Source organism: Oncorhynchus tshawytscha, linkage group LG33, assembly GCF_018296145.1.
Source record: "Oncorhynchus tshawytscha isolate Ot180627B linkage group LG33, Otsh_v2.0, whole genome shotgun sequence".
NCBI classification, from domain to species: Eukaryota; Metazoa; Chordata; class Actinopteri; order Salmoniformes; family Salmonidae; genus Oncorhynchus; species Oncorhynchus tshawytscha.
The window spans coordinates 17,093,936-17,121,099 of NC_056461.1; the positions used below are offsets into that span (position 1 = coordinate 17,093,936).

Genomic DNA, 27,164 nt, shown 5'->3' on the forward strand with positions numbered 1-27,164 from the left:
GGAGAACACTGAGGTCCTTATAGTTGCAGGTACAGACACAGCTTTGTGCGGCTGCAGACTAATTTCGGAGTGTTTTCTTTGTCGTGTAATGATGTACCTCTCCAGGACATTTAGACTCTAACTCGAAGTACAGCAGAATAAGGACATTTTGTTTCCATGAGAGGAAATGTTTCATATAATGTCAGGGCAACCATATCACATTTTACATTGAGTCATGACACACTCCTAACAACAAAATTACATTTCTAAGAACACCCTGAAACCATGACCATGTTAGCTTGGTAAGGATGAAGTGTGACAGAGTCTGTTGTCCTGTGTCTTTTTAAATCAACCCTGGCCTACAATATTTATCTGACTGGCTGTGTCTCTCTGCTCCTGGTCCCCAGCCCACCAGCCCCAACCGTGGCTGGTTCGTGCCCCCGTTTGGAGGGAACCCGTGGTGGGTGTATCTGGCTGCAGCCCTCCCTGCTCTCCTGGTCACCATCCTGGTGTTCATGGACCAGCAGATCACCGCTGTCATCGTCAACAGAAAGGAGCACAAACTCAAGGTGAGGAGCGGAGGGGATGGAGGGCGGAAGGGAGAGAGGGGCAGAGGGGTAGAAGTGGAGGGATGAAGGGGCACTCTGTCAGAGGGGTAAAGAGAATAGATAAGTCATTATCTTATCACAAATACACCACATGTATGTAGACACCTGCTCGTCGAACATCTCATTCCAAAATCATTATCATTAATATGGATTTGGTCCCCTCTTTGCTGCTAAAACAGCCTCCACTCCTCTGGGAAGGCTTTCCACTAGACGTTGGGGACTTGCTACCATTCAACCACAAGATAATTAGTGAGGTCGGGCACTGATGTTGAACGATTAGGCCTGGCTCGCAGTCGGCGTTCCAATTCCTCCCAAAGGTGTTCGATGGGTTTGAGGTCAGGGTCTGTGCAGGCAAGTCAAGTTCTTCCACACCGATCTTGACAAAACATTTCTGTATGGACCTTGCTTTGTGACGGGGGAATTGTCATGCTGAAACAGCAAAGGGCCTTCCCCAAACTGTTGCCACAAAGTTGGAAGCACAGAATCATCTTGAATGATATTGTATGCTGTAGCGTTAAGATTTCCCTTCACTGGAACTAAGAGGCCTAGTCCGAACTGTGAAAAACAGTCCCAGACAATTATTCCTCTTGTACCAAACTTTACAGTTTGCACTATGCATTCGGGCAGGTAGTGTTCTCCTGGAATCTGCCAAACCCAGATTCATCCATCGGACTGCCAGATGGTGAAGCGGGATTCATCACTCCAGAGAACGTGTTTCCACTGCTCCAGAGTCCAATGGCAGCGAGCTTTACACCACTCCAGCCGACACTTGGTATTGCGCATGGTGATCTTAGGCTTGTGTGCGGCTGCTCGGCCATGGAAACGCATTTCATGAAGCTCCCGACAAACAGTTCTTGTGCTGTCGTTGCTTCCAGAGGCAGTTTGGAACTCGGTAGTAAGTGTTGCAACCGAGGACAGACGATTTGCTTCAGTACTTATTGTTCCTAGATGTTTCCACTTCACAATAACAGCACTTACAGTTGACCGGGGCAGCTCGAGCAGGGCAGAAATTTGATGAACTGACTTGTAGGAAAGGTGGCATCCTATGATGGTGCCACATTAAAATTCACTGAGCTCTTCACTATGGGCCATTCTACTGGCAATGATTGTCTATGTAGATTGCATGGCTGTGTGCTCAATTTTATACACCTGTCAGCAACGGGTGTGACTGAAATAACTGAAACCACTAACTTGAAGGTGTATCCACATACTTTTGGTGATGTAGTGTATCTTAAGATAAGGATAATGAACTGGAAAAAACAGAGGTGCGGCTCCACTTTGCATTGGATGTCCATGGCAACTCATTTGATTCCTTGTGGTAAGTGGTTACTGACACACACCTCTCCATTTCCTTCTCTTCTCTCTTTCCTCCTCCACACAGAAAGGGGCAGGCTACCACTTGGACCTGTTCTGGGTAGCAGTACTACTCATTGTGTGTTCCTTCATGGGCCTGCCCTGGTACGTGGCTGCCACTGTCATCTCCATCGCCCACATCGACTCTCTGAAGATGGAGACCCAGTGCTCGGCTCCCGGGGAGCAGCCCAAGTTCCTGGGTGTCAGGTGGGTGAGCAGGGAGGGGAGGGAGGGAGGTGAGAAGGGAGGAATGGAGAAAGAGTCAGTGAAGCGAAGAGAGCTATCAGAGCAGAAAGACTCCTGGCTCCTTTACATGTAGCCTACAGTACAATGGACTTGAGTTTCACTTTGTCGCCATTCCCACACAGTCACATTTTTGTTTTTGTTTGAATAGAATACATTTTACAATCTCGTAGCAGTACGTGAACATGATGAAGTTATTTGATTGTCACATCAGAACAGTGGTGAATAGTTTGAAAATTGACTGTGGTTGATATGGTGTCTGTTGCAGTGTGTGTTTGTATGATGTGATGTGGGGTGAACTGTCCCTTCTTACCGCAGGGAGCAGAGAGTGACCGGTGTCATTGTCTTCGTTCTGACTGGACTGTCTGTCTTCATGGCTCCCATCCTCAAGGTAGCGCTTCATACATGTGTTCATTCCCCAATTCCCTTTAAATCTACCGGCTCTGTACCTGTCCATTCTCTAAATCCATCTAATTTATTCCCTTTAAATCTACAATAATATATGCCATTTAGCAAACACTTTTCATGTGAGTGGCCTTAGCTGGAATCAAACCCACAATCCTGCCACTAGCTGAGCCTGTTCTACCTGTTCATTCCTTTAAATCTATCTTTTCTATTCTCAATTTACTGGATTACTGTCCTCCCCTTTTTAGTGGGAAATCCCATCACTCATTCCAATTGTAAATAATGTGAATTATTGTGGTCATCCAATTAGTGAGGGGCCTAGTTGAGGTGATGTGATGTGAAATAAGCATGTTCATCATCGGGGCTTAGGGTCAGGTTGCAGCTCAGTGACTATGACTTCTCCGGTTACCTCTTCTCTCATTAATCTGACCATCATAAATGACTTTTACAGTGCTGTGAGTGGGAAAGGTCCTCCCCCTTGTGGGCCGTTTAGAGTAGTTACATCTCCATCTCCGAGATGGTGTCTTTTCTAGTGTAGTCTACTGTAGTCTCTTCACATCCCTCAGCTCCCTGAGCCATTTAGTGTGTTTGTGTGGAGGGGGGAGCGGGGTCTTACTCTAAACACATTGATCTCCTTCTATTCAGAATAAATTAGTGTTTTTTGTTTTGTTCTACAACATCTAAATAAGTAGGAGCTGAAGACAGCAAAAAAGGTTAACGTGGGGACCTCCCGGGTGGCGCAGCAGTCTAAGGCGCCACTACAGACCCGGATTCGATCCCAGGCTGTCACAGCCGTTCGCGACCATGTGCTGCCCATGTGGCGGGACACAATTGGCCCAGTGTCGTCCGGGTTAGGGGAGGGTTTGGCCGGCCAGAATGTGCTTGTCCCATTGTGCTCTAGCAACTCCTTGTGGCGGGCATGCACGCTGACTTCAGACACCAGCTGTATTGTGTTTTTTTGGTGCGGCTGGCTTCCGGGTTAAGCAAGCAGTGTGTCAAGGAGCAGTGCAGCTTGGCAGGGTCATGTTTCGGAGGATGCATGGCTCTCGACCTTCGCCTCTCCTGAGTCTGTATGTGAGTTGCAGCGATGGGACAAGGGTACCCCTCTTTTTTGATAAGACGTATTCATATCAGCCCTAAAAAATGTAAAAAGGAAGGAATATGTTTTTTGATTGTAGTCCTGTTCTGACAGTCCTGTTCTGTCTCCCCAGTTCATCCCTATGCCCGTGCTCTATGGCGTGTTCCTCTACATGGGCGTGGCATCTCTCAACGGTGTCCAGGTGAGTGGCTCTGACCCAAACCTGGTACACCAGTCGCTTCCATGTATCTGGGCCTTAACGCTGTACAAATGTCAGTCAGAACACCGTGTCAAAATGGAATCTGAAACTCTGTGCCTGTTAGTTATATTAGTCCAACAATAGTGTCTGTGATGCCAGTCGCACCCCCAGCCCACGTATCCTAGCCTTACTTCTGTGCGACTGTCTGTCCATCAGTTCATGGATCGCCTGCAGCTTCTCCTGATGCCTGCCAAGCACCAGCCTGACCTGATCTACCTGCGCCACGTTCCCCAGCGTCGCATCCACCTGTTTACCTTCATACAGGCTCTCTGTCTCGCCCTCCTCTGGGTCCTTAAGTCCACTGTCGCTGCCATCATCTTCCCTGTCATGGTGAGCCATACGCATGCAACACACACACACATACAAATGCAAGCAGACACACGCACTCCCAGGTATGTGTGCAGCAGTCAGACAAGTAAGTACACCTACAAGATGAAATGTACCAATTAACCAATAATAAACCATTCCTACACATACAGATGGGTAAAATATGGTTGTGACACATCCACTCAGTGTGGAATCTGTTACTAGCTGACACAAACACACATACCGTACAATGAATCCAGCCACATACCCACCAACACAGTATATAGTAGAACCATTATCTATCTCCATTGATGTGTGTCTGTGTCCGTCTCTCCAGATCTTGGCCCTGGTGGCGGTCAGAAGGGCCATGGACTACATCTTCTCCCAGCACGACCTCAGCTACCTGGACGACGTCATCCCGGAGAAAGACAAGAAGAAGAAGGAGGACGAGAAGAGGAAGAAGAAGCAGAAGAAAGGAAGCATTGACAGTGAAATCGATTTTGTACGTTATTTTGAGGCTTTATTGGAAACGGAACAGTTTGTTTAATTTAATGTGTTTTTCCCAAATGTTCTACCTCGTGATGATGATAAAAGTAGTAATAGTAGTCATGTAGCACTATTATGTTACTTTTTGTAGAACACTGACACCCTTAACTTAATGACCTGTCGTCCCTCACTTCTCCAATCCTCAATTTTGTCACCTGTGTTCACCCTCTGTCCAATACTATCTCTCTAAAATGAATACTGTCTGTCTGTCTGAGCACGGTCTTTTCCACTGACTTACGGTACAGAAATGACCAGGTATTTGTATAGAAACTACATTGTTAAAATCATTAATAACACAGCAAGAATGACAGTATGAATTACTTTGTTTTAAGACTAGCGCCACTAGACACCATTACAGTAAACGCATGTGTCGTAGTCATTATTTACCAAACAAAGTAAAACGCAATGAAACAGGTAAGGACTACCTGAACTTGTTCAATGAGAAACACACGTTTTGGTTTTCCATTGCAAAATGATTTTTTGCTACTGTGTGCCCAAATTAATACGACCCAGTTAATTAGTTGCAAAAAAATATAGCCATTGTTATTGTCTCTCCCTCCAGCCCTCTGAGTACCCCTACACTGACAATATCCCCAGTATTAAAATCTCCATGGATATAATGGAGACGGAGCCCATGTTGGGGAATAAGGATAAGACCTCAGACAGTGAGTACAACAGGATTGCGTGGGGTCTCTTACCCACAACCACACTGGGCTTACTACTTAGAGCTGCTAATGAATGCCTTGGAATTGTTTCTCTCTTACCTTGCCCGCTTCCCTTCTTTTCCTCTGGGAGAATCTAATTTGGTTTTGCTCGACTCCTCGCGTCCTGTTTTCCATCGAGGGAGTGGAGGCAAGGAGAGGAAACATGGAAACACAACAAATCCCACCATCAATGTGTAAAGTGCTAAAAACAAATGTAGCTGGTTGTGCAAGACATTTTATAGAAAAAAGGATAAGTGGCGTATGGTTTTTAAATGTTGGCAGGCTTTTCTCCTTTGAGAAAAGAACAGCTGATTCAAAGGGGATTTGGTGGATTTTAAAAACACTTCCACACTTGCTGCCAGGAGAATACTCTTGTGCATCCTCTGCCGAACTAGGTAATCGCGTAACGGAGCGTACTCCTCCGGTCAGCACACTAACGAATTATGCCCATTTGAGTATCAATCTCTCTCCCTCCCTCCCTTTCTCGCCGCAAAGCAGTAACCTCATCTTTGGGGCTTCATCAAATCCCATGCTTTTCTCTGACTTTGCAGACATCCAGTTTTATTTTGAGAAACTAATGCAGGTGACCTTACTTTTCTAATTCTTTCTTACTGTTTTATTTTCAGCTGCTTTCAAATGCTTAATTAAAGGGCCAATGCAGCCATTTTTTAAAATCTCAAAATCTATTTATTTTTGGGGTAACAATTAAGCACCTTAATGTGATTGTTTTTAATTTAAAAAGTCAACAAGGAAAATAAAAAAACAAGAATTTCGCAGTATTTTTGCTAGGACTGTCTGAGTGGGTAGTGGAAAACTGAAAATGTGCTGTTATTGGCAGAGAGGTTTGGAATTCTCTTTCTTATTGGTCTACTAAATAATTTACCACATGGTGATGTCACCATGGAAGGCCAAAACTCCATCCCACCAAATCAGGCCATCTTTTCAACAGCTCTTACTGAATGGGCGTTATCTTAATGTTCACAATTTCACAGTATTATTTAAATCTCATAGATTTTAAATCTCACTACCGGTCAAAAGGGTTTTTCTTTATTTTTTACTATTTTCTACATTGTAGAATAATAGTGAAGACATCAAAACTATGAAATAACACACATGGAATCATGTAGTAATCTTCAAATAGCCACCCTTTGCCTTGATGACAGACTTGTACAGTCTTGGCATTCTCTCAACCAGCTTCACCTGGAATGCTTTTCCAACTGTTGTGAAGGAGTTCCCACAAATGCTGAGCACTTGTTGGCTGCTTTTCCTTAAGTCCACAGTTCGACCCATCCCAAACCAACACAGCCTGGAGGTGTGTTGGGTCATTGTCCTGTTGAAAAACAAATGATAGTCCCACTACGCACAAACCAGATGGGATGGCATATCGGTGCAGAATGCTGTGGTAGCCACGCTGTTTAAGTGTGCCTTGAATTCTAAATAAATCACAGACAGTGTCACCAGCAAAGTACCCCCACACCATAACACTTCCTCCATGCTTAACAGTGGGAAATACACATGTGGATATCATCCGTTCACCCACACCGTGTCTCACAAAGAAACGGCAGTTGGAACCAAAAATCTTCAATTTGGACTTTCAAAGGACAAATTTCCATCGGTCTAATGTCCATTGCTGGTGTTTCTTGGCCCAAGCAAGTCTGTTCCTTCTTATTGGTGTCCTTTAGTAGTGGTTTCTTTGCAGCGATTTGACCACAAAGGCCTGACTCACAGTCTCCTCTGAACAGTTGATGTTGAGATGTCTGTTTCTTGAACTCTGTGAAGCATTTATTTGGGCGGCAATTTCTGAGACTGGTAACTCTCTATTCTCTGCAGCAGAGAGAACTCTTTCCTGAACTTCCTTTCCTGTGGCGGTCCACATGAGAGCCAGTTTCATCATAGCGCTTGATGGTTTTTGCGATTGCTCTTGAAGAAATGTTCCGTATTGACTGACCTTCATGTCTTAAAATAATGGACTGTCGTTTCTCTTTGCTTATTTGAGCTGTTCTTGCCATAAAATGGACTTGGTCTTTTACCAAATAGGGCCATCTTCTGTATACCACCCCTCCTTGTCACAACACAATTGATTAGCTCAAACGCATTAAGAAGGAATGAAATTCCACAAATTAACTTTTAAGAAGGCACACCTGTTAATTGAAATGCATTCCAGGTGACTACCTCATGAAGCTGGTTGAGAGAATGCCAAGAGTGTGCAAAGCTGTCAAAGGCAATGGGTATTTTGATTTGTTTAACACTTTTTTTTGGTTACAACATGATTCTGTATGTGTTATTTCATGGTTTTGATGTCTTCACTATTATTTTACAATGTAGAAAATTGTAAAAAAAATAAAGAACAACCCTTGAATGAGTAGGTGTTCTAAAACTTTTGGCCGGTAGTGTATGTACACAGGAAAATCACTTTTTGACAGCACTTCTTTAACAGCTACTTCGACTGTGAAACATCCTGGCTTTGCAAAGCTTGCTCTAACTTTCCTCTTTTGCTATACCCGTCTTGAATTGGGAGAATATTTGGGGGGAATATTTAAGTGGCTAAAACATTTATGTTAATGTTGTGCGTATTTGGTCTTCTCCCGTAGGACCCCCGCCGTCTTTCCTTGACCCACACTCAGCATGCTGAGGGCTACTTTAAGCCCACTACTGTTGCAAGGTAACTATGTGAGTGTGCCTGCTTGCATGCCTTATTTTATACCCATAGACACTCACACCAATATCACATGTTGTGACAATCTATTCTAGAGTACAGCTTGTCATATTAATGTTGAACGTTTGCTGTCCCTGGTTGTTCACTCTCTCATACTTCTCTCTGTCTCCACCTCCACTCTCTTTCTTTCTCTTTCAGTCTGAATCCATTAAAAAAAGCAGCACCTCAGATTAGGATAGAACTGGAGCAGGAGGACAAAAGCTTCTTCTGGAAAAAACAGGCTCCGGGTTCTGAAACGTCCCTTTAGTCTAACAACAACCTGTCCTAATGTCCAAACAACCCAACTGAACCAGCAGCATTGCCTGCACACCACTACTCAACACAACACAGCATCTGAAATCCCATAGGGCCCTGGTCAAAAGCAGTGCACTATATAGGGAACAGACCTGGGTTCAAATATTCAAAATTATGTATTCAGAAAACCTTTATTTGAAAAAACAAGCAGTTGAATATTGGAATGTATTTGGAGATACTAAAATACATGGACTGAAATACACTCTCATGCATTTAACTCAGCTATATGAAAATATACTTTCAAATACAATTTGGTCAACTATTTGTTTTTTTTGCATATCCATTTGAATACTAAAAAATAAAAGTGCTTGTTTGGGGCTGTGTATTTGAAAATACTCAAGTACACATGTATTTGAACCCAGGTCTGGTAGGGAATAGGGTGCCATTGTGGATGTAACCACAGACTCCTACAGCAGCCTCTTTTTATACTGTAGCACTGTTGTATACTCCTCCTTTTAATGTCCTGCATAAGTACATATTTGTCATTTTAAAAAACGGACAGAATTCTTTGTTTTGAGAGTGAGAAGTATAGGAGGGACCCTTGTGATAGGGGAGATGTGATTCTTCATTTGCTGTATGAAAACAGTAATGGCCGATTCCGCGGCAGCGTAGCCTGAAAATATTTTCTGCTCCCACTGGCTTGGAATCGCCCTAATGCTCTGTACCAAGGAAAACTTTGAAGTTCATTGTTAGCCATTTATGGCTAATTCATGGGTAAGGTATTCATGATATATAAAAGCGTTCACAAACTAATGCAATGCTTTATGTATTCATAGTACATGCCTGTTAGATCATTAGGTACAACATACTTTCTTATACAGATCTTATGGAGATGTGACGTTAAACTGGACTGTCCTATTTTTGCCGGCCAGAACAGATTAAACTTTCAAATTCCATTATTTTTTCATGTCCTACTGTCCAGCATAGGCCTATTATAGTTTTATTGTTCATGTATATTAATATTCTTCCGTCTTTTATCTTATTCCTTCACACTTGTATTATTTATTTCATCTCTATCTATGCAAAAAAAAACAAATGCTCTTGATTCAAAATGTTGATTTGAGTATTTTCCTTCCCATTGTGTGTGAAACTTTTCTGATTGAACTGTTTTCCTAAGAATGTCTGTTTCTATGAGCATAATAAGAGACAGGAGGACTTCAACCACACTTATCTGTAGTAGGGATGTATATACTTGTATTTGTGGCTCTACCTCTGACTTAATTAATGTAGGCGCCAGGTATTTGTAAGTACAGTATGATGAACACATTGTTATTATGCAAATATCTGTCATCATACTGAATTATTTTAATGAAAGGGCACAGCATAGGATCTCTATCTAATCACTTTCTGAGTTCCTTTTGCTCTGTAACTAATTCATTCAAGAGATTTTTATTTGTATCATATTGAAATGAAATGAAAATGCAATAACAGTGACGTATATTATATTGCTGAGAGAATAAGTAAAATAAGTGTATTTACTATTAAGCCGTTAATGAGATGACAGCATTTTTACAGTTGTCTGTGGAGTGACATTTGTATTACCTTTTTTTAACAAAGTGATGATTTAGTGTTGTTTTTTTATTATATTAAACTGATTATGAACTGATCAATCATTGAATAATCACTGTGAGACAATGCAATGTTGATGTTTCTTGTGTCTTGCAGTTGCATTTCTGCAAAAACTAATGCTGTGTATAGTTTGCAGCTTTTCACGAAGTTCCATACCAAGAGAAAATATGAATTCAAAAACCATTTATTTAATATCTTCAACGAGCCGACTCGCTCAGTAGCAATTGAACCTGGGGATGAGGTTATTCAACATTTCAGAGCTGCCATTTTACTGATAAACGGATACATTGCAGCCCTTTATAGAATGTATTATTTTTTAGATACAGTGTACAAATTAAGGCTTAAATTACTCACTTGAGCAAAATTGATTTTGTGGTCTTAGTGATTACTGGGTTTGTAAAAGATACTGTAGTGATAAAATACCAAAATTATATTTGTTGTAATCTTGAGAGGTATAATCAAACAAGATTGTTTTGTAGGTGTATCGGAAGTGTGAGAGGACTGCAGCGGATGTTGAAATGATGGTACACTCTTAATCAGGGTCACTATTGATGTCATGTTTTCTATCCCAAATAATGCCAGCATCCCATCTTAGTCAGTCTTGGGACAAATGTTAATCGTCTACAGTATACTCATTTTCTGCGATTCTAATTTTAGGATGAGTCCATGTTTTGCTGTAAAATGTGTTGATTCAGTGGGCTAATTTAATTAAAACGTATGTTTTTAATATTGTTGACACATTTGATGCAATATTTATATCTACAAACATGGTTCATATTAAATAAGCACTTAGATACAGGTATCGAGCAGTTTATTGTAAAACGTGGTAGAACAAAAGATTCAAGCAATTAAACTATAATTACGATCAATTAAACTTACAGTACTTGTAAGACTTCATCAGTATTTCCTTCATCTGTATAGACTAACATGAATGAGTATGTTACTTATAAAATGATTGATTTGGCATATACATTTTTCAAATGATGTATATTGACAGCAATAAACTCACTTTGAAAATGATTGCGTTAGTCTCTCCATGTAAGAAATTATATGTGATCTAATATAACCTTGTCAAACATTCAGGGGCTGGATTTACAAACAAATCCTTCTTAAGAAATGTCTTCTGAACTGCCATTTTCCAGGTCTCTTTGCAAAATAACTGATGTTAGATTGACCACCTTATCAGAGACTGCCGGCAGACACTAATTGGTTGATATACTCCGTTACCATAGACGTCATAATATGTTGAAGTTGAATAAGCCAGAGCAATCTATAGGGGTCAACCATAGGGTCAACAATTTAACTGGGATGAGAAACATAACCCTGGAGAAAAGTGAGCTGATGCGATCAAAGTGAGCTACTTAAAGACCATTAGGCCTAGCTCAATCTCCTGTCCGATAGAAAGGCCTAGAGCAGGGCACACAAGGTCTCCGTCCACACATGTTGTAGGTGGATAAGCTGTGTTTTGTGTCCACCTAACAGGCCAATATAAAGACGTCCGCTCAAGCATTATCAAAATGACCTCCTGTCACAGCATCGAGTCTAACAGCAAAGATAACCACTAGTGATGGCTGTTGCATAGTTTCCATTGCCGTAGCGAACAGAATCACGGGAACGGAATGAACGCCTAATGAGCTCAAATCTGTAACTATCTTGTATGGTGTGCCGGACACTATTGTCATGGTTTCCAGGGGAAAAGACTATCGCTTGAGGTTACCCGTTACTTTGATCTTGAGGGCCACATGACATAAAGAAATATTTTTATTGTTACATAAAGTTGCAGTTAAAAAGTGTAGTTTTTACAGGGTCAGCCATAGTAGTACGGCGCCCCTGGATAAAAATAGGGTTAAGCGCCGTGCTCAAGGGCACATCAACCGATTTTTCAACTTGTTGCCTCAGGTATTCACACCAACTTTTCAGTTACTGGCCCAACACTGTAACCACAAGGCTACGTGCTGCCCAAAGCATAATGGTTCCCATAGGGGTTTCCATAGCATGTTCCCACGGATTTCAGGCATCCGTAAACCTGATTTGAGATTACAGGTGTCTCTTTCATGGAGGGTGAAGGATGATGCTATGCCAAAACGGGGATTACAATATATTACTCCCTAGGTTACTACTTATGTCGTCCATACGCCTTCCCATTGGATGTGATATATACTGTAGGTCTAACGGAATGTTGGTTTTAATTGATAGAGACAATACAATGTTTTGAAGATAGATTTTCTTTCTGAATTCATTATTGACGTGAGCACAAAGAACATTTTCACATGTCAGATCCATATTTGCATTGCCTCATTGCCTTGAAAGAACTGAGATAAGAGACCTAAATAGTGGCCAGTACTAGAAGTAGGCTAGAGTTAATCTGCACCCTAAAGACTTGTTTCAACATTTCATATTGACTGAAAACATCAAAGGTGGATCAGATACGATAAGAGAAGTGGGAAGTGGATTCTGGCCTGTGATAGCCACCTAGGCTGTGTTTACACTGAAAGCCAAATTCTGATATTTGTTGACCAATCAGTTAAGCTCTAAAAAGATCTGATGTGAAAAGATCTGATGTGATTGGTCAAAAGACCAATTAGTGTAAAAAAAAATCTGAATTGAGCTGCCTGTGTAAACACACCTAGAGGGCTTTGAGCCTCCAGTCCCTGGTATGACCACTGAGCGGCAGTATAGACAAGGATGGACACTAGGCAAAACTAAAGTTTTATTGACCAAAGACAGCAGTGGGGGTTCTAACTTCTTGTATCCTCTGCCCTGATGTTCAGAGACCTAATACAGGTATTTCTGGTTGTCCAGCATATTCTAGATCTCTTGTGCTCTTGGAGAGAAAACAAAGAGAAAACAACAACAAAAATAACAGTTATTCCTTGAAATAACATTGAACTCTTGAAGGGGGGGAATTCATGTAGGGGGGAATTCTGACCTGAGTTACGTACATGTACATTTATGCAACTTTCTCATTTATGACTTCACATCTGCTAATTTCCACCTTCCCACTTGTTTATGAATGCAGAATTAATTCAACCAGCTTTACATGTGAGGAAACAGCGAATAAGGTTGAGTAACTTGTTGTGAACATTTAATTCATTTTCCCCAATAGAAATAACACCATTCTCCATGCAATGTATTTAAAGATTGAAAAGAGCTATTGCTAAGAGCTAGGTAAATGAGTAAGCTGTTTGGATAAGGGGATTGTAAATATAAATGACAATTGTTTTAGATCTATTTTACCTGGAGACAAATGTGAAACCAGTCATATGGCAACAAACGGAAGCATATCAACTTGACAGGTACCGTATGTGCGCCCTTTTCCCACAGTGAAGGATATGAAATGCAGAATTTAAATTGTATGGACTTTGAGGGATGACTTTGCAGGGATGAATCTTGGAGACGCAAGCTAATGTGATGGTAAGCTAAATCCGTGCCCAGTAACACTCGGCCAAATGTAACCTTTGTGTGCTCTAGACTTTACTATGTTTTTTATTTCACAATTTGTATCATGTTACATTAGCAACTATTGATAGCCACCTTCAGTAACAAACAAATGTTTTTTCCTGTCACTTTAGTGTTAACTCACTTGAATTTGTAGCCTACATTTGGCATCATTCCCTTTCTTTCCGCTGTCACGTCCGTGTGGTTGATCCTCAGGGTCGCTAGCAATAGTGGATAATATTTCACTTATTAAGTTGTTCAACACATAGTCCATTTCATGGAATCATCATGGAACGCAGACCAGGCCTGGAAGTTTAAACCTGGAGCCTGGCACATGGTTTATGACAACTGGACCGTTGACATATCAGTTTCATGATCAGTGAGGATTGGGGTAGATGTATAGGACTATTGGTCAACCCGTATTGTTAGTTTTCTCCCCTTCCAATATTTAACGGATTGAACAACTGAATGGCCACCTTCAGGATTAATCAAACCACTGTATTTTTGATTCACCAATATCAATCAATCAATCAAATGTATATATAAAGCCCTTCTTACATCAGCGGATGTCACAATGTGCTGTACAGAAACCCAGCCTAAAACTCCAAACAGCAAGCAATGCAGGCGTATAAGCACTATACATTAACTGAACCATTGGTAAACGAATAGGTTAAAATAACCGTATATTAACAATTAAGCTTGTATGATAGAAAGCTATCTACGTTAGCTTCCTAGCTACAGTAGCATGGCAGGAAGGGGGGACACCTACTACAATATATGTAGTGTGTAAAGGCTCTCCAAACTTGTTTTATGTAGGTAGATTTCTAAATGCATACCTAATCCTAAATAATAAAAGCATACATTTCCTAAATCTGAATTGGGCCCTGTAGAGATCAACCCGACCAAACCTCAATGAGGCTGCTCTTTGGTCTCTCTGGTCTCTCTGGTTCTGTGCTCAAACTGTGCATTACCCAAAGGCCTGCACCCTGCTGTGTGTGTCATTTGTTCGATCTGGAGTTCTCCACTCCTGGGGCCCTGTAACCTCACTGTGAGGACAGAGATTAAACTGGGATGGGTTTAGATGTGGATGTCTTAAGCGTCTTCTCCAAGAGTGTTCTTCAATCAAACTCCCACAGAGTGGTTAGACGCTAGAGCATGGATATTCAATCTGGGGATCACTGAGGTAATGCAAATGGTCCGCAAAAATACACATACAAAAATACATAGAAAAGAGGAGAATGTCTTTCTTATGATGCCAACTTTATTTCTTATTTCCAAATGCAAATTACACTCACTGGAGTATCTGACATGGGCTTTTGAAAAAGCACCCGAGAGCAAGACTGGCCCAGACAAAATGCAATATATACATTTAGCTCAACAATCAAATTACTTCACCTGCTAGGGGGCTACAGACCAACAAAAAAATGACTTGTTCCTATTATTATGTCATCCACTGACAGTCACTCAATTAGCTCATGTCAGCTAACATTTTTAGACAGCTGGCTAGACTAACTTACCTAGCAATCTAAACATGGTAGCAATGTAGTGACATGGTAGTGGCTTACTGACCAGGAACGCAGGGCATGTGCATAAGGGCCCTGACCTCCAGTGAGGCCCCCTTGATTCTGTTAGTCACTCTCACTAAGATATCATGGCAAAATGTGTAGAATTGCAGGAAATGAGCTTATGCTGATTTTAGAAGGGGCGCCAGTTTGCCTGGGTGAGGGTCCCTTGGAAAGAGACGTTTGAAGACCCCTGATGTAGAGAACAAACCCACCAAACCGGTACTCAAACTGCATCAGTGTTTCCTGTTGAAAAATGTCTAGGGAAAAGGTCACAGAGGGTGGGGGTTCGGGGGTTGGTCCCTTTTTAACAAAGGCCATTAAAACTGCTGTTTTCCCCACGATGGCAAGAATTTTTTTGCATTGACTGCTTGACAGAATGTTTTCCTTCCTATGGCACTCGTAACATGAATGTACCTCGAGAATAATATTTATCTGGCACAGAACACACAACAAGCAGACTAGTTAAATAGATAAACTATTCTACCATGGGGTTGTTTGATTAAAAAAATATATATTAATGACTAAAATAAATTATACGAAACATACTGTACATATACAAAAGACAACATACAGACGCACACAAACAACATAGAGACCCACCCGTTCTCACCCCTATCTCCAGTGCCTGCACTACTCAAATTGTACCATTTTGTTCCTCTCCATCGCCCACACTCTTTCAATATTCAGAAAATGAAGCATATGATATTTCTATTGTCTTAACGTTGGATGATTGGTTGATTTCCAGTTAGGTATACATTTCGTCAAGACAACTGACGAGAAGAGAATCATCCAACCCATCGGGGTAACTCACTGCCCCCTCACATGACATCTTGAAATATGCAGACAGACCGATTTAAAGTACATTTTAAATGTAATACTTATGACAGCCAGCTTTCTTACTCTGTGCATCATTTTTGGACTTTATAGAATTCCCAGAAGGTATGGATTATTTAGTAATTGTTAGTTTTATTCTTAATGGCATGTCATTGTGTTGTAGGATTTGTGAATTGTGTCTCTTGTATAATACATTCTATACATTAGTTTATACCAGGGTTGGAACCTAAATTATTTTCCAATCATTCTTACAGTTTGAACATAACCCTTATTCTTTTCATTCCCTTCTACTATTCTGACCATCAAAATAAAGTTCTGGACCATTCGAAATGGTTTATAACGGTCCTTTCTGTTCCTTTTTAATAGTCTGAAATCATTAAAAAATATATACATTTAGCTCAACAATCAAATTACTTCACCAATCAGTGTGGATAGAGTAGATTGCTATGGAGCGGGTAAGCGATTTAATCAGTATAGGAAAGTTGTTCATTAAGAGTAGGGCTGTTACGTGACCGTATAACCACCACACCGGCGGTCATGAGTCATGAAGGCAGTCAAATTCCACGTGACCATTTAGTCACAGTAATTAGGTTTCTCAAAGCTCTGATACTGCTGATGGTCAATAGTATTCTACCAAACTTGCTAACTGTCTGGTACTCAGCACTCGTTTGTCTCTCTAATCACTCTGACATCAATGCAAATGTGATAGAAAATCTAATAAAACACTTCACGAGAGCCCATGAGCTCATGTTGCGCAACATTTCTACTGGTTACGCAATTGCGCGTTTAAAACAGTGATGGCCTCTATTAAAAAGAGGAGGATCCCATCAGCTTTCTATAGGCTAGGCCTACTATATTTATTTCTCAACTTTCCTAATATTAAGCACATTACTTATCTTTACAACAGGAGTTTAGCCTACCTGGTTGGCATAAAAATTAACCATGGGAAAAGCACCCTCCATTCGCTATTTAAGTGGATAGATGACATGTATTTTTCCCCTGCCCAATTCCCAACAATACAAACAAGAACCTTCAAAGTGCGCTTCAGCAGAATATTTCCAGTGTCACAGCTAAATGATTGCAGCGGAATCACTGCTGTGCATTACCCGAAAGCCTGCACCCTGCTGTGTGTGTAATTTGTTCAATCTTGAGTTCTCCACTCCTGGGGCACTGTAACCTTGCTGTCAGGACACAGATTAAAGGGATACTTTGGGATTTTGGCATTCCCCAGAGTCAGATTAATTATTGGATGCCATTTTTATGTCTCTGTGTCCAGTATGAAGGAAGAGTTAGTTTTGCGAGCTAATGCTGATTAGCATTAGCGCAATGACTGGAAGTCTATGGGTATCTGCTAGCATGCTAGTAGGTACACACGCACATGCATAATACTATTATTATACACATATACAAGTAACTGCTAAAATAATGGAAACAATTCCGTAAATGAGGGATACAAAGTATATTGAAAGCAGGTCATTCCACACAAGTGTGGTTTATTTGTTGATGAAGCATTTAACATACCATCATGTATAAAAATGCTGGGCAGGTCATTATTTTGCCTACCATGGCATTTAAAAAATATTTTACCTTCATTTAACTAGGCAAGTCAGTTAAGAACAAATTCTTATTTTCAATGAGGGCCTAGGAACTGTGGGTTAACTGCCTTGTTCTGGGGCAGAACGACAGATTTGTACCTTGTCAGCTCGGGGATTCAAACTTGCAACCTTTCGGTAACTAGCCCAACGCTCTAACCACTAGGCTACCCTGCCGCCCAGCTATAAGCAAGCAATTCCCCCATCCATAGGGCACAAGTGGTCACTGAGTGGTTTGATGAGCATGACAACGATGTAAACCACATGCCATGGCATTCTCAGTCACCAGATCTCAACCCAGTTGAGCACTTATGGGAGATTCTGGAGTAGCACCTGAGACAGTGTTTTCCACCACCATCAACAAAACAAATGACTCAAGTAAAAGTGAAAGTCAACCAGTAAAAAGAAAATTACTACTAAAAGTATTTGTTTTTAAATATACTTAAGTATCAAAAGTATATGTAATTGCTAAATTATACTTAAGTATCGAAAGTAGAAGTATAAATCAATCCAGATGGCACCATTTTTTCATTTACACCATTGCCAGGGGCAGACTCCAACACATAATCGGCCAGATCAGAGGTTGTTGGGATGACCAGGGATGTTCTCTTGATAATTGTGTGAATTGGATAATTTCCCTATCCTGCTGAGCATTTAAATTGCTTTTGGGTTTCATGTAAAATGTATGGAGTAAAAAGTATATTATTTTCTTTAGGAATGTAGTGAAGTAAGTTGTCAAAATTATAAATAGTAAATAAGGTAAAGATACCTGAAAAACTACTTAAGTAGTACTTTAAAGTATTTTTACTGAAGTACTTTACACCACTGATCAAAGTGATGCTTGTCCATAAATCCAAACCATAAACAGCTAGACTGCTTTAGGAAATGGAATACACATTAAAGTCACTAAAGTACAGACAATGACGAAAATGAGGAAGTAAGCAACAAAGGAAAATCATATGATATCCTACAGCGGGGATCATCAACTACATTCAGCAGTGGGACAATTTCTTCTTGAGCGGATGGTCGGGGGGCCGGAACACACAGTAATTACAAATCATTTGTAGACTGCAAACTGACCGCAAGAAGCCCAAACAGATATAATATTTTCCTAAAACATAATAATTTCAAACCTTGCTTACATTTGTATATAATCAAGTGGGAATACATGGGAACAGATTTCCAACATTTAAATCACCTGGAGCTGATTTAGTGGTTTTGTTACAGTCTTTTGTGTCCGACAATAAACCCCACTGAGGCCCCATTATAGGTTAGAGCTCCAGCTTTTCAACTCAGTTGTAGTTCCCCAACACTCCCAATACATAATCCGCCAAAGCCACAGCTCATTGTCATCCCTCAAATCTTTAAATCCCCAAACTGCCACATTGACTTTGCTTTTAACCACAGAATGCCAAATTCATAGAGATCTGGTCTTCATTCGTAACATCTGTGGTCTCATCTACTTCTACTGCAACAAATGGGGCTCCATTCATCATTGTCCTTTCGAATCACATCACTGACTGTTTCAATCAAATCATTCTGTATTCGGCTTGATGTACCTGAAAACATGGTGGTCTCAGTGTTTTCCACAAGCACATGGAATAGCCAGCCAAATAGAAATAGTAGCCAGCCAGGCTCCCCCGGGAAGAAGGGAAATCATATTTTTTTCTTCCAAAAGCTCTATTTTGGTGGCCTCTGGTACATTCTAATGCTAGATTGTATTTTCAACCAGCAACTACTAGGAAATAACACTGATACATTTCCCCCCCCACTTTTACAGTGTTAGTTTCATCAGCTGTGACAATATGATAAAACACACAGGAAAACGTAATGTTGAGTGCACTGGGCCTTTAACGAATCCTGTAAGTCTGCTGACTTCCACAGGCTTTAAGCTTCTTTTTAAGAGCCATTTTCTCAGCTATCTGCAAAACAGGTATAATTGTAGAATGAAGCAGGTGTTAAACATGGGCTTTATGACACAGAAAGCAGCAGTTTATTACTCCATTGTCAACACTTTGATTAAATCAGTAGACCTAAATCAATATCTTTAATAATGCCATATGAATATGATTAGCTTTAAAAACAATTCAATCTGTTTTCTTTTGTAATATTTTGGACCAGAGTGACGCTCGCTCTCCATTAGCCTACCTATTGTTCCTACAATGACGAGGATTCACAATCTTCATAATGTTTTTGTCAGGGGTGCGTACTGGCGGCAGGGAAGTCAGGCGCAGGAAAGCAAAAACTGGGTTTACAATGGAGCAGTTGAATACATAAAACCACCGGCATCCAGGACAAACAATCAATGGGTACAAAAACCCGTCGCTCACCAGCTAAACGTGCACAAGCACTAACAATAAACAATTCCAGACAAGGACATGGTGTGAACAGAGGGTTAAATACAGAACAGGTAATGAGGGAATTGAAACCAGGTGTGTGAGAAGACAAGACAAAACAAATGGAAAATGAAAAGTGGATCGATGATGGCTAGAAGACCGGCGACGCCGAACGCCGCACGAACAAGGAGAGGAACCGACTTCGGCGGAAGTCGTGACAGTTTTCATAATTTATCTGCAGATAATGGCCAAAAAGCCTACAAGTATGCAAATTAGGCAGCCAAATGAACAGCTTTCTTAACGATGCAATTCGGTAGGCTACTCGGTAGACTCACCCACGTTATAATGTTACTGTTTGGCAAGTCCTGATGGACTTCATATCAAAAATACAAACGAGAACTTAGTTTACTTGTTCGAATGTGATAACATGGACATATAACTATGTTGTATGATTTATGAATGGCAAGGATACATGAGATTGACTTTATTCATTCAGTTCGACACCTTTCATAAAACTAGTCAAGCTTGCTGTTTGTCAATCAAAGCACAGTAAATAGCCAATGCGCCACCACTCCGTGGCTGCAAGTGAAACATGCCAGGGTCCAAGGTTAACTTTTATTCTCAAAGGCAAAAATCTACTGGCCCGAACAGAATTTCTACTAGCCCTGACATGGTGTAGTTATTAAATGCATTGGGGTCACGCAGGGTGTAACGGTTCTCCTCTTCTTCTGATGAGGAGTAAGAGATGTCGGACCAATGTGCAGCGTGGTAAGTGTCCATTTTAGTTTATTAAAACTGAACACTAAAGAATACAAAATAACAAAGTGACTGATACAAACGAAAACCGAAACAGTCCTGAAATGTGAAACAAACATCCAACAGGAAACAATCACCCACAACTCAAAAGTGAAACCAGACTACCTAAGTACGGTTCTCAATCAGGGACAACAATTGACAGCTGCCTCTGATTGAGAACCATGCCAGGCCAAACACAGAAATCCCAAAACATAGAAAAAGGAACATAGACAACCCACCCAACTCACGCCCTGACCATACTAAAACAAAAACATAACAACAGAACTAAGGTCAGAACGTGACACAGGGCCTATGAGTTCGCATGCTTTCTCTCTATATTCAGCCGTTAATAGGATGCATTTGGTTATCATGATATTTATTAAGGGATGCACAAGCCAAATTATTTACCCACACAACATGTGTAAGTAATATCCATGTAGAAAATGTGAAATCGGCTCAATGCAATGAATTTGAGCTAGGAAGCAGCGAAGCCTAGTGATCCTGTCCATTAACAGTGACTGTAGTCAGGAACGGCCGTGCACATCAAGAATTTGAATGGATGGTGAGGAAGGCATGCATACCCTGGCACCTTACATTAGGATGCAGTTTTATCATATTTTGAGATTTGGAGCATAAAGACCACCAGAAACATTCAGAAAAATAGATAACATTTTATTTTATGTTATTTTTTTATTTTTTACTTTGCTTTTCATAACAGCTTTAAACAAAACAAAAACATCACAGGGTAAGCACTGACTGCATGTCACTGCTATATATAAATAATGACACTCAAATTGAAAATCATTAAACAAAATAATGAGGATTTCTTTAAATCTAATTTAGGTGTTCGTAAATTCAATCTGGAGTGCACTCTGGGTGTTCTTAAATTCAGAGCATTGTCATGGAACGTACAGAGCTCACACTGGATGCTCTGGCTGAGGAGTAGTGGTGATCCAAGCATTCTGACTTCACAATGGCAGTCAGGCACCCAAGCTAACTGGCTAACATTGGCTAGCTTGCTAGCTACTTCCAGACACAAATGAGAGAACATCTCACTCTGACCATTTTACTCGCCCATGCAGAGCTGGTTAGGCTGTTTTCATGTTATCTAGAGCGTTGGTGACTGTAACTGTGCTGCTGTCAACAATTTAATTCCTTTTTTTTTGCTGATGTCTACCGACACCGGCCATATTCAAAGGATGTTGAGCGTTCATAAATTCATCAGTTATTCTGCGCTATGGCACACAGACGAGAGTGCTCTGAAATTGGAGTAGATGGCCAGAGTGAATTTATGAACATCACGTACATCTCACATTGCAATGTTTGAACTTGTAAACAAGGCTGCATGGAATTTATCTTAATTGCAACTCTGTGCAGCCAATGGCAATGTCCGCCTTATGTATAATGCTGGTGGATTTGACAGCTCTAATGCAGGTCCACTTCTGACACCGCCAAATCAACCTCTATGTAGGTATCAGCTACCAGAGATCTGATATAATCTATCCCTGACCTGGGATGGATTTAGATGAGGAGTGTCTTCTCCTTTAAAGTGTCTTCCCCAAGAGTGGTCTTCAATAAAATTCCCAAAGTGGTTAAATGTTAGAGGGCTGGGCCGTTCCGTGAGGCGTAACTAATAACATGTACTACAATGAAAATAAACATTATTGACTATGGTTTGGAGCCTGGTCATTGAGGTGGGCTAAGGAGAGTTAGAGCTCTGCTACCCGACCCGACTCATTCCCTGACTTTGAGAAGGGATTGCGTGACGATTAGCTTAGAAACCACGTGACACAGCATGACAACGTGAATGCAATTGGTCCATAGTCTGCTGGGTGGGGTGTTATACGTTCCTCCATTCATTGCCCAATGGGATTCCTATCTCCTTTCTCTAATATCTCTGGCAGAACTCCCCAAGCAAAGAACTTGCTTGTATGGATACACAGACTCATAGCTGCCATGAGCAGAGTGCATGCATAGTGAGCTGCCTGCTCAGAGAGCGATCGAGTGACAGACAGAGAGGAGCCGCTAATGGATTTACTAACCGGAAGTTGTTTCTGATTTCATGTTTCGGGCAGGGTCGGGCCTTAAACTTGGCAGAAGCAATCGGGCTTGGGTAAGGTAGGGCCTAAACGTTGCAGACATGTGTAGGGCTCGGGCTTAAAATTCATGCTCGCGCAGGAGAGTAGTGGAAGAAGGGTCCATCTGATGGCTTTGGTGGCATTAGTGGCACTCAAACGTTTTACATTTACATTTTTGTAATTTATCCAAAGCGACGTACAGTTAGTGCATCCATCTTAAGATAGTTAGGTGAGACAACTTCATATCGCAGTCATAGTACATTTTTCATCGATAAAAGTAGCTAGCAAAGTCAGTGCTGGCAAGAACAGACAAGTGCGAGTGTTAGTTCATACAAGGCAAGGGTGTTAGATGTATTTCAATTTTTCCTTCAAAGATACTTTTTGAAGAGGTGGGGTTTCAGACATTTTCGGGAAAGATGGCCTTGGACACTGGTCTGACGATAAGGAGGCACAAGTGTCAAACGCGAACGTTAGTTTGCATATTCGTCTAGTAGCAGAAGTCTCTCTTCGCTAGCAGTTGCAATGAGCTCAAACTAACATTGAACAAAACAATGTAAATAGCCATGAAACACAGGACAAAGACAAAGTTTAGTAGACTTTCTGGTAAATTTGACCAACTTGTATGCCTGTGCGCTTCTAAAAATGTATATTTTTAGCACATTACTTACAGTGGCCTTTAGGGTCCACCCTGAGATTGGAAGGTTGTGAGTTCCATTCCTGGCTGAGTCATACCAAAGACTGTAAAAATGGGACCTGATGGGTCTTTGCTTGGCACTCATAGATAGATCGGGGGTAAGGCCCTGCGATAGACTAGTGTCCTGTCCAGGGGGTTGTACTTGTACATCAAGCTGCCTGATGCTACAGAAACAAGAGATAGGCTCCTACCCTATGAGCCGTTCCGTCTCGCACGCTACGAGAGCTTCAAGTTCCTCGGTGTCCACATCACTAAGGATCTTTCATGTTTCACAAAGAAAGTTGTGAAGAGTGCACGACAATGACTCTTCCCTCTCAGGAGGCTGAAAAGTTTTGGCACGGGCCCTCAGATCCTCAAAAAGATCTACAGCTGCACCATTGAGAGCATCTTGACTGGCTGCATCCCTGCTTGGTATAGCAACTGCTTGGCATCCAACAGGACCCTGAACAACTTTTACTCCCAAGCCATACGACTGCTAAAAAGTTTGCTAAATAGCTACCCGGACTATCTGCATTGACCCTATTTGCCCTAACTTTTATGACTCATCACATACGCTGCTGTTACTGTTGATTATCTATCCTGTTGCCTAGTCACTTTATTCCTAGTTATATGTATCTCCCTAAATGACCTCATACCCCTGCACATCATTTCAGTACTGGTACCCTGTGTATATAGCCAAGTTATCGTTACTCATTGTGTATTTATTATATTTATTATTTATTTATTATTATTACATATTATTACTTTTCTATTATTTCTCTATTTCCTCTCTCTCTCTGTATTGTTGGGATGAATAACATTTTATTTGATCAATAAAGTGCCACCAGTCACTAAAACAGGTGTTCCTTATTTTGTAAGGATCAGAATAGATATACCATTTAGTGTGAATTAGTTATACATTCCAGAGCTTGAGTTGTAAAACCATAACTTGTAATGATACATGCCATGATTTTGACTTTGATTATAACCTTACGATCTGAGATTGATACGTTTTATTTTTTATTTACACAAATGCAAGTGCCACATTGGAGCACTTTGGCAGTTAACGACAAAGAGGTTAAGCTATGTGAATAACTGACAAAAATGTATGAAGAATGACAACTATCTTTCATTGCAATCTGGTTTCTTTATTTACTTTCAACAGTGTTTTTACTCAATAGAAAAATTGAAAATAAGTTATAATCTCCAGTATCATCTCAAAGTCTATTTCACAAAATAATGAAATATAGACTTTGTGATGCTTCTGAAGATTATACCATGGAGGCATAACACAGAAAGTAATACTAAGTATGTGTTTTACCTCTGAAATGCAGAAGCCAATAGTCTGCCCTGTAGATAATCTTGGCATTCTGCAATGACTAGACGGCAGACAGGGTATAGGCCAGGATGGTTTAATTTAACTAGGCAAGTTAGTTAAGAACAAATTCTTATTTACAATGACGGCCTACCAAAGGTAAAAGGCCTCCTGCGGGGACGGGGGCTGGGATTAAAAATAAATAAATATATATATAGGACAAAACACACATGACAAGTGAGACAACACAACACTATATAAAGAGACCTAAGACAACAACACAGCATGGCAGCAACACATGACAACACAGCATGGTAGCAACACAACATGACAACAACATGGTAGTAGAAACACAACATGGCAGCAGCACAACATGGTAGCAGCACAAAACAGGGTACAAACATTATTGGTCCACTATGCAAACAGGCTGTTCTGGTCCTGTATCTTCTGGTGACGTATTGAAAACAGTACAACAATGATATAACAAATTAAGATGCATAATGTACTGTATGCCTTTTGTTTTGATGGCAAAACAAAGAAGTCTTCACACCTGTGGAATTCGTCACTTTCAGGGTCCAAATCCAGCTCCAAAAGACTGCAATATTATATGCCCATGGGGAGAAATGATGGTGCCTGTAACTGTATAGCCTATTTAAAACAAGTTATTGTTTCACTCTCTTTTAAGCCTCATCAATAGTTAATTTCATATTTTTTTGCACCACCGCCAGCCACTACGCCCATAATTCCGATTATGAAAATAGCAAAAATATTTTGACAGCATAGCGCTACCGCCAGCACTAAGATTGCATTAGGTTTGTTAAAATATAGCCCGTTATTTCTTATCGCCGGTTGTCATGGCAACCCCAAAAATTGGGAATTGGGAGAAAGAGATAGATATAGAGTGAGCCTAGATGGAGAATTGTTTAAAAAATGTATTTATTTAACCTTTATTTAACTAAGCAAGTCAGTTAAGAACAAATTCTTATTTACAATGACGGCCTACCGGGAAACAGTGGGTTAACTGCCTTGTTCATGGGCAGAACGACAGATTTTTACCTTGTCAGCTCGGGGATTCAATCCAGCCATCTTTCGGTTAATGGCCCAACGCTCTAACTACTAGGCTACCTGCCACCCCAAACTAATGTACAATCTACCCTATAAGCAATGAACTGAGCTGTTATGCTGTCATTCTCTTACGGCGGACCACGGTGGCACCCTGAGCCCAGAGAAGAAAGATCATGCCATAAAAAAGATGGCATGGGGGCCATGTCCAGTAGAACATGCATAATACATAGTCCTGCCTTGATTAGACACACACACACACACACACACACACACACACACACACACACACACACACACACACACACACTCCTCACAACACCCTGTTATTACCACCATTCATCACAGGAAAAAAATCATTACAAATCGACCGCATGCCAAGTGTGTAAAACTTACATAAATAACTAATGGATAGTCAACTGACAATAGATAAAGAGGGAATGCGTTGTGTGTGTGTGTGTGTGTGTGTGTGTGTGTGTGTGTGTGTGTGTGTGTGTGTGTGTGTGTGTGTGTGTGTGTGTGTGTGTGTGTGTGTGTGTGTGTGTGTGTGTGTGTGTGTGCACAATATATGAGTGTTGTGTTTTATGGTTTTTGTGTGTGGGTTAGTGTGTGCGGTACAGTGTGTTTTGCTGCTCTTTTTGTTGCTGAGAATTTTCCTGCAAGGTAGAAAATGCAAATTTGTAGAGTATTTGAATTTTAAAAAGGCTTCTAAAGTCTTTAATTTCCACTTGATTTGCCATAACGAAAAATGTTTCAACCCCTGCAAAAATGTCCATTAAATATATTAATTAATACATTAAATATAATCCACATAATAATTCACATTTCCTGTTGCGGCAGGACTATTTTCCTGCTTTAGCAAACTGGCTCAAATTAAGATCCTACATCTGTAGAAAAATATATTTTGTTGTCCTGCTGCTTTACTGTATGGAGTTCTAGTTTCGTCCACCCACCTTTTTCAGGCAAGATAGACACACAGATAGACACTCTGACATATCTGCCGACAGAAATACAACCTGAAGCACAACAGATTAATAGAGAGAAGTTCAGAACGAGAGACTGAGTATTTATCTGCATGTAAATCAGGGTCTATTTCCAGACCTGTCTTTTTTTCTATTCTCTTTTCTTCCTCTCTTCTACTTTGAACTGTATGGAGAGGAACCAGATTATAATCAGGTCAGATGTTGCCCTCAGATATTCTCTCTCCTTCATCTGGTTCTGTTTTTACTTCTAATTCTCTCTTTCTTCTTCTTTTTACTGGAGAAATATGCCATCGCTGTGTGATTCTTGCCTTTTGTACACCTCCCCCCTCTCGCCTTTGTCCAAGGTTATTGTCCTTGGAGCTTGTCTGAAACGGGCAGGGAGGAAGGCTGAGACTGAGGCTGAAAGGTCAGGGTGAGACTGTAAGGCTGAGAG

At 40.8% G+C, this 27,164-nt stretch overlaps 1 protein-coding gene across 4 annotated transcripts in view; it reads left to right on the forward strand.

Annotated features, from left to right (window-relative positions):
- The window catches only part of LOC112230914 (electrogenic sodium bicarbonate cotransporter 1), a 69,267-nt gene extending 59,169 nt beyond the window's left edge, over positions 1-10,098 (forward strand). Inside the window, exons 18-26 of one of the 4 annotated variants that reach the window (XM_024397295.2) lie at positions 387-548; positions 1,969-2,147; positions 2,502-2,574; positions 3,800-3,868; positions 4,082-4,255; positions 4,569-4,733; positions 5,340-5,442; positions 8,073-8,151; positions 8,336-10,098. In XM_024397295.2, coding sequence (XP_024253063.1) covers positions 387-548; positions 1,969-2,147; positions 2,502-2,574; positions 3,800-3,868; positions 4,082-4,255; positions 4,569-4,733; positions 5,340-5,442; positions 8,073-8,113 — 966 coding nt within the window. In that variant the 3' untranslated portion in view covers positions 8,114-8,151; positions 8,336-10,098. The remainder of the gene's footprint in view (positions 1-386; positions 549-1,968; positions 2,148-2,501; positions 2,575-3,799; positions 3,869-4,081; positions 4,256-4,568; positions 4,734-5,339; positions 5,443-8,072; positions 8,152-8,335) is intronic. The other 3 variants (XM_024397294.2, XM_024397293.2, XM_024397296.2) reach the window with 3 other exon arrangements.
- The last annotated feature ends 17,066 nt before the right edge of the window (positions 10,099-27,164 follow it).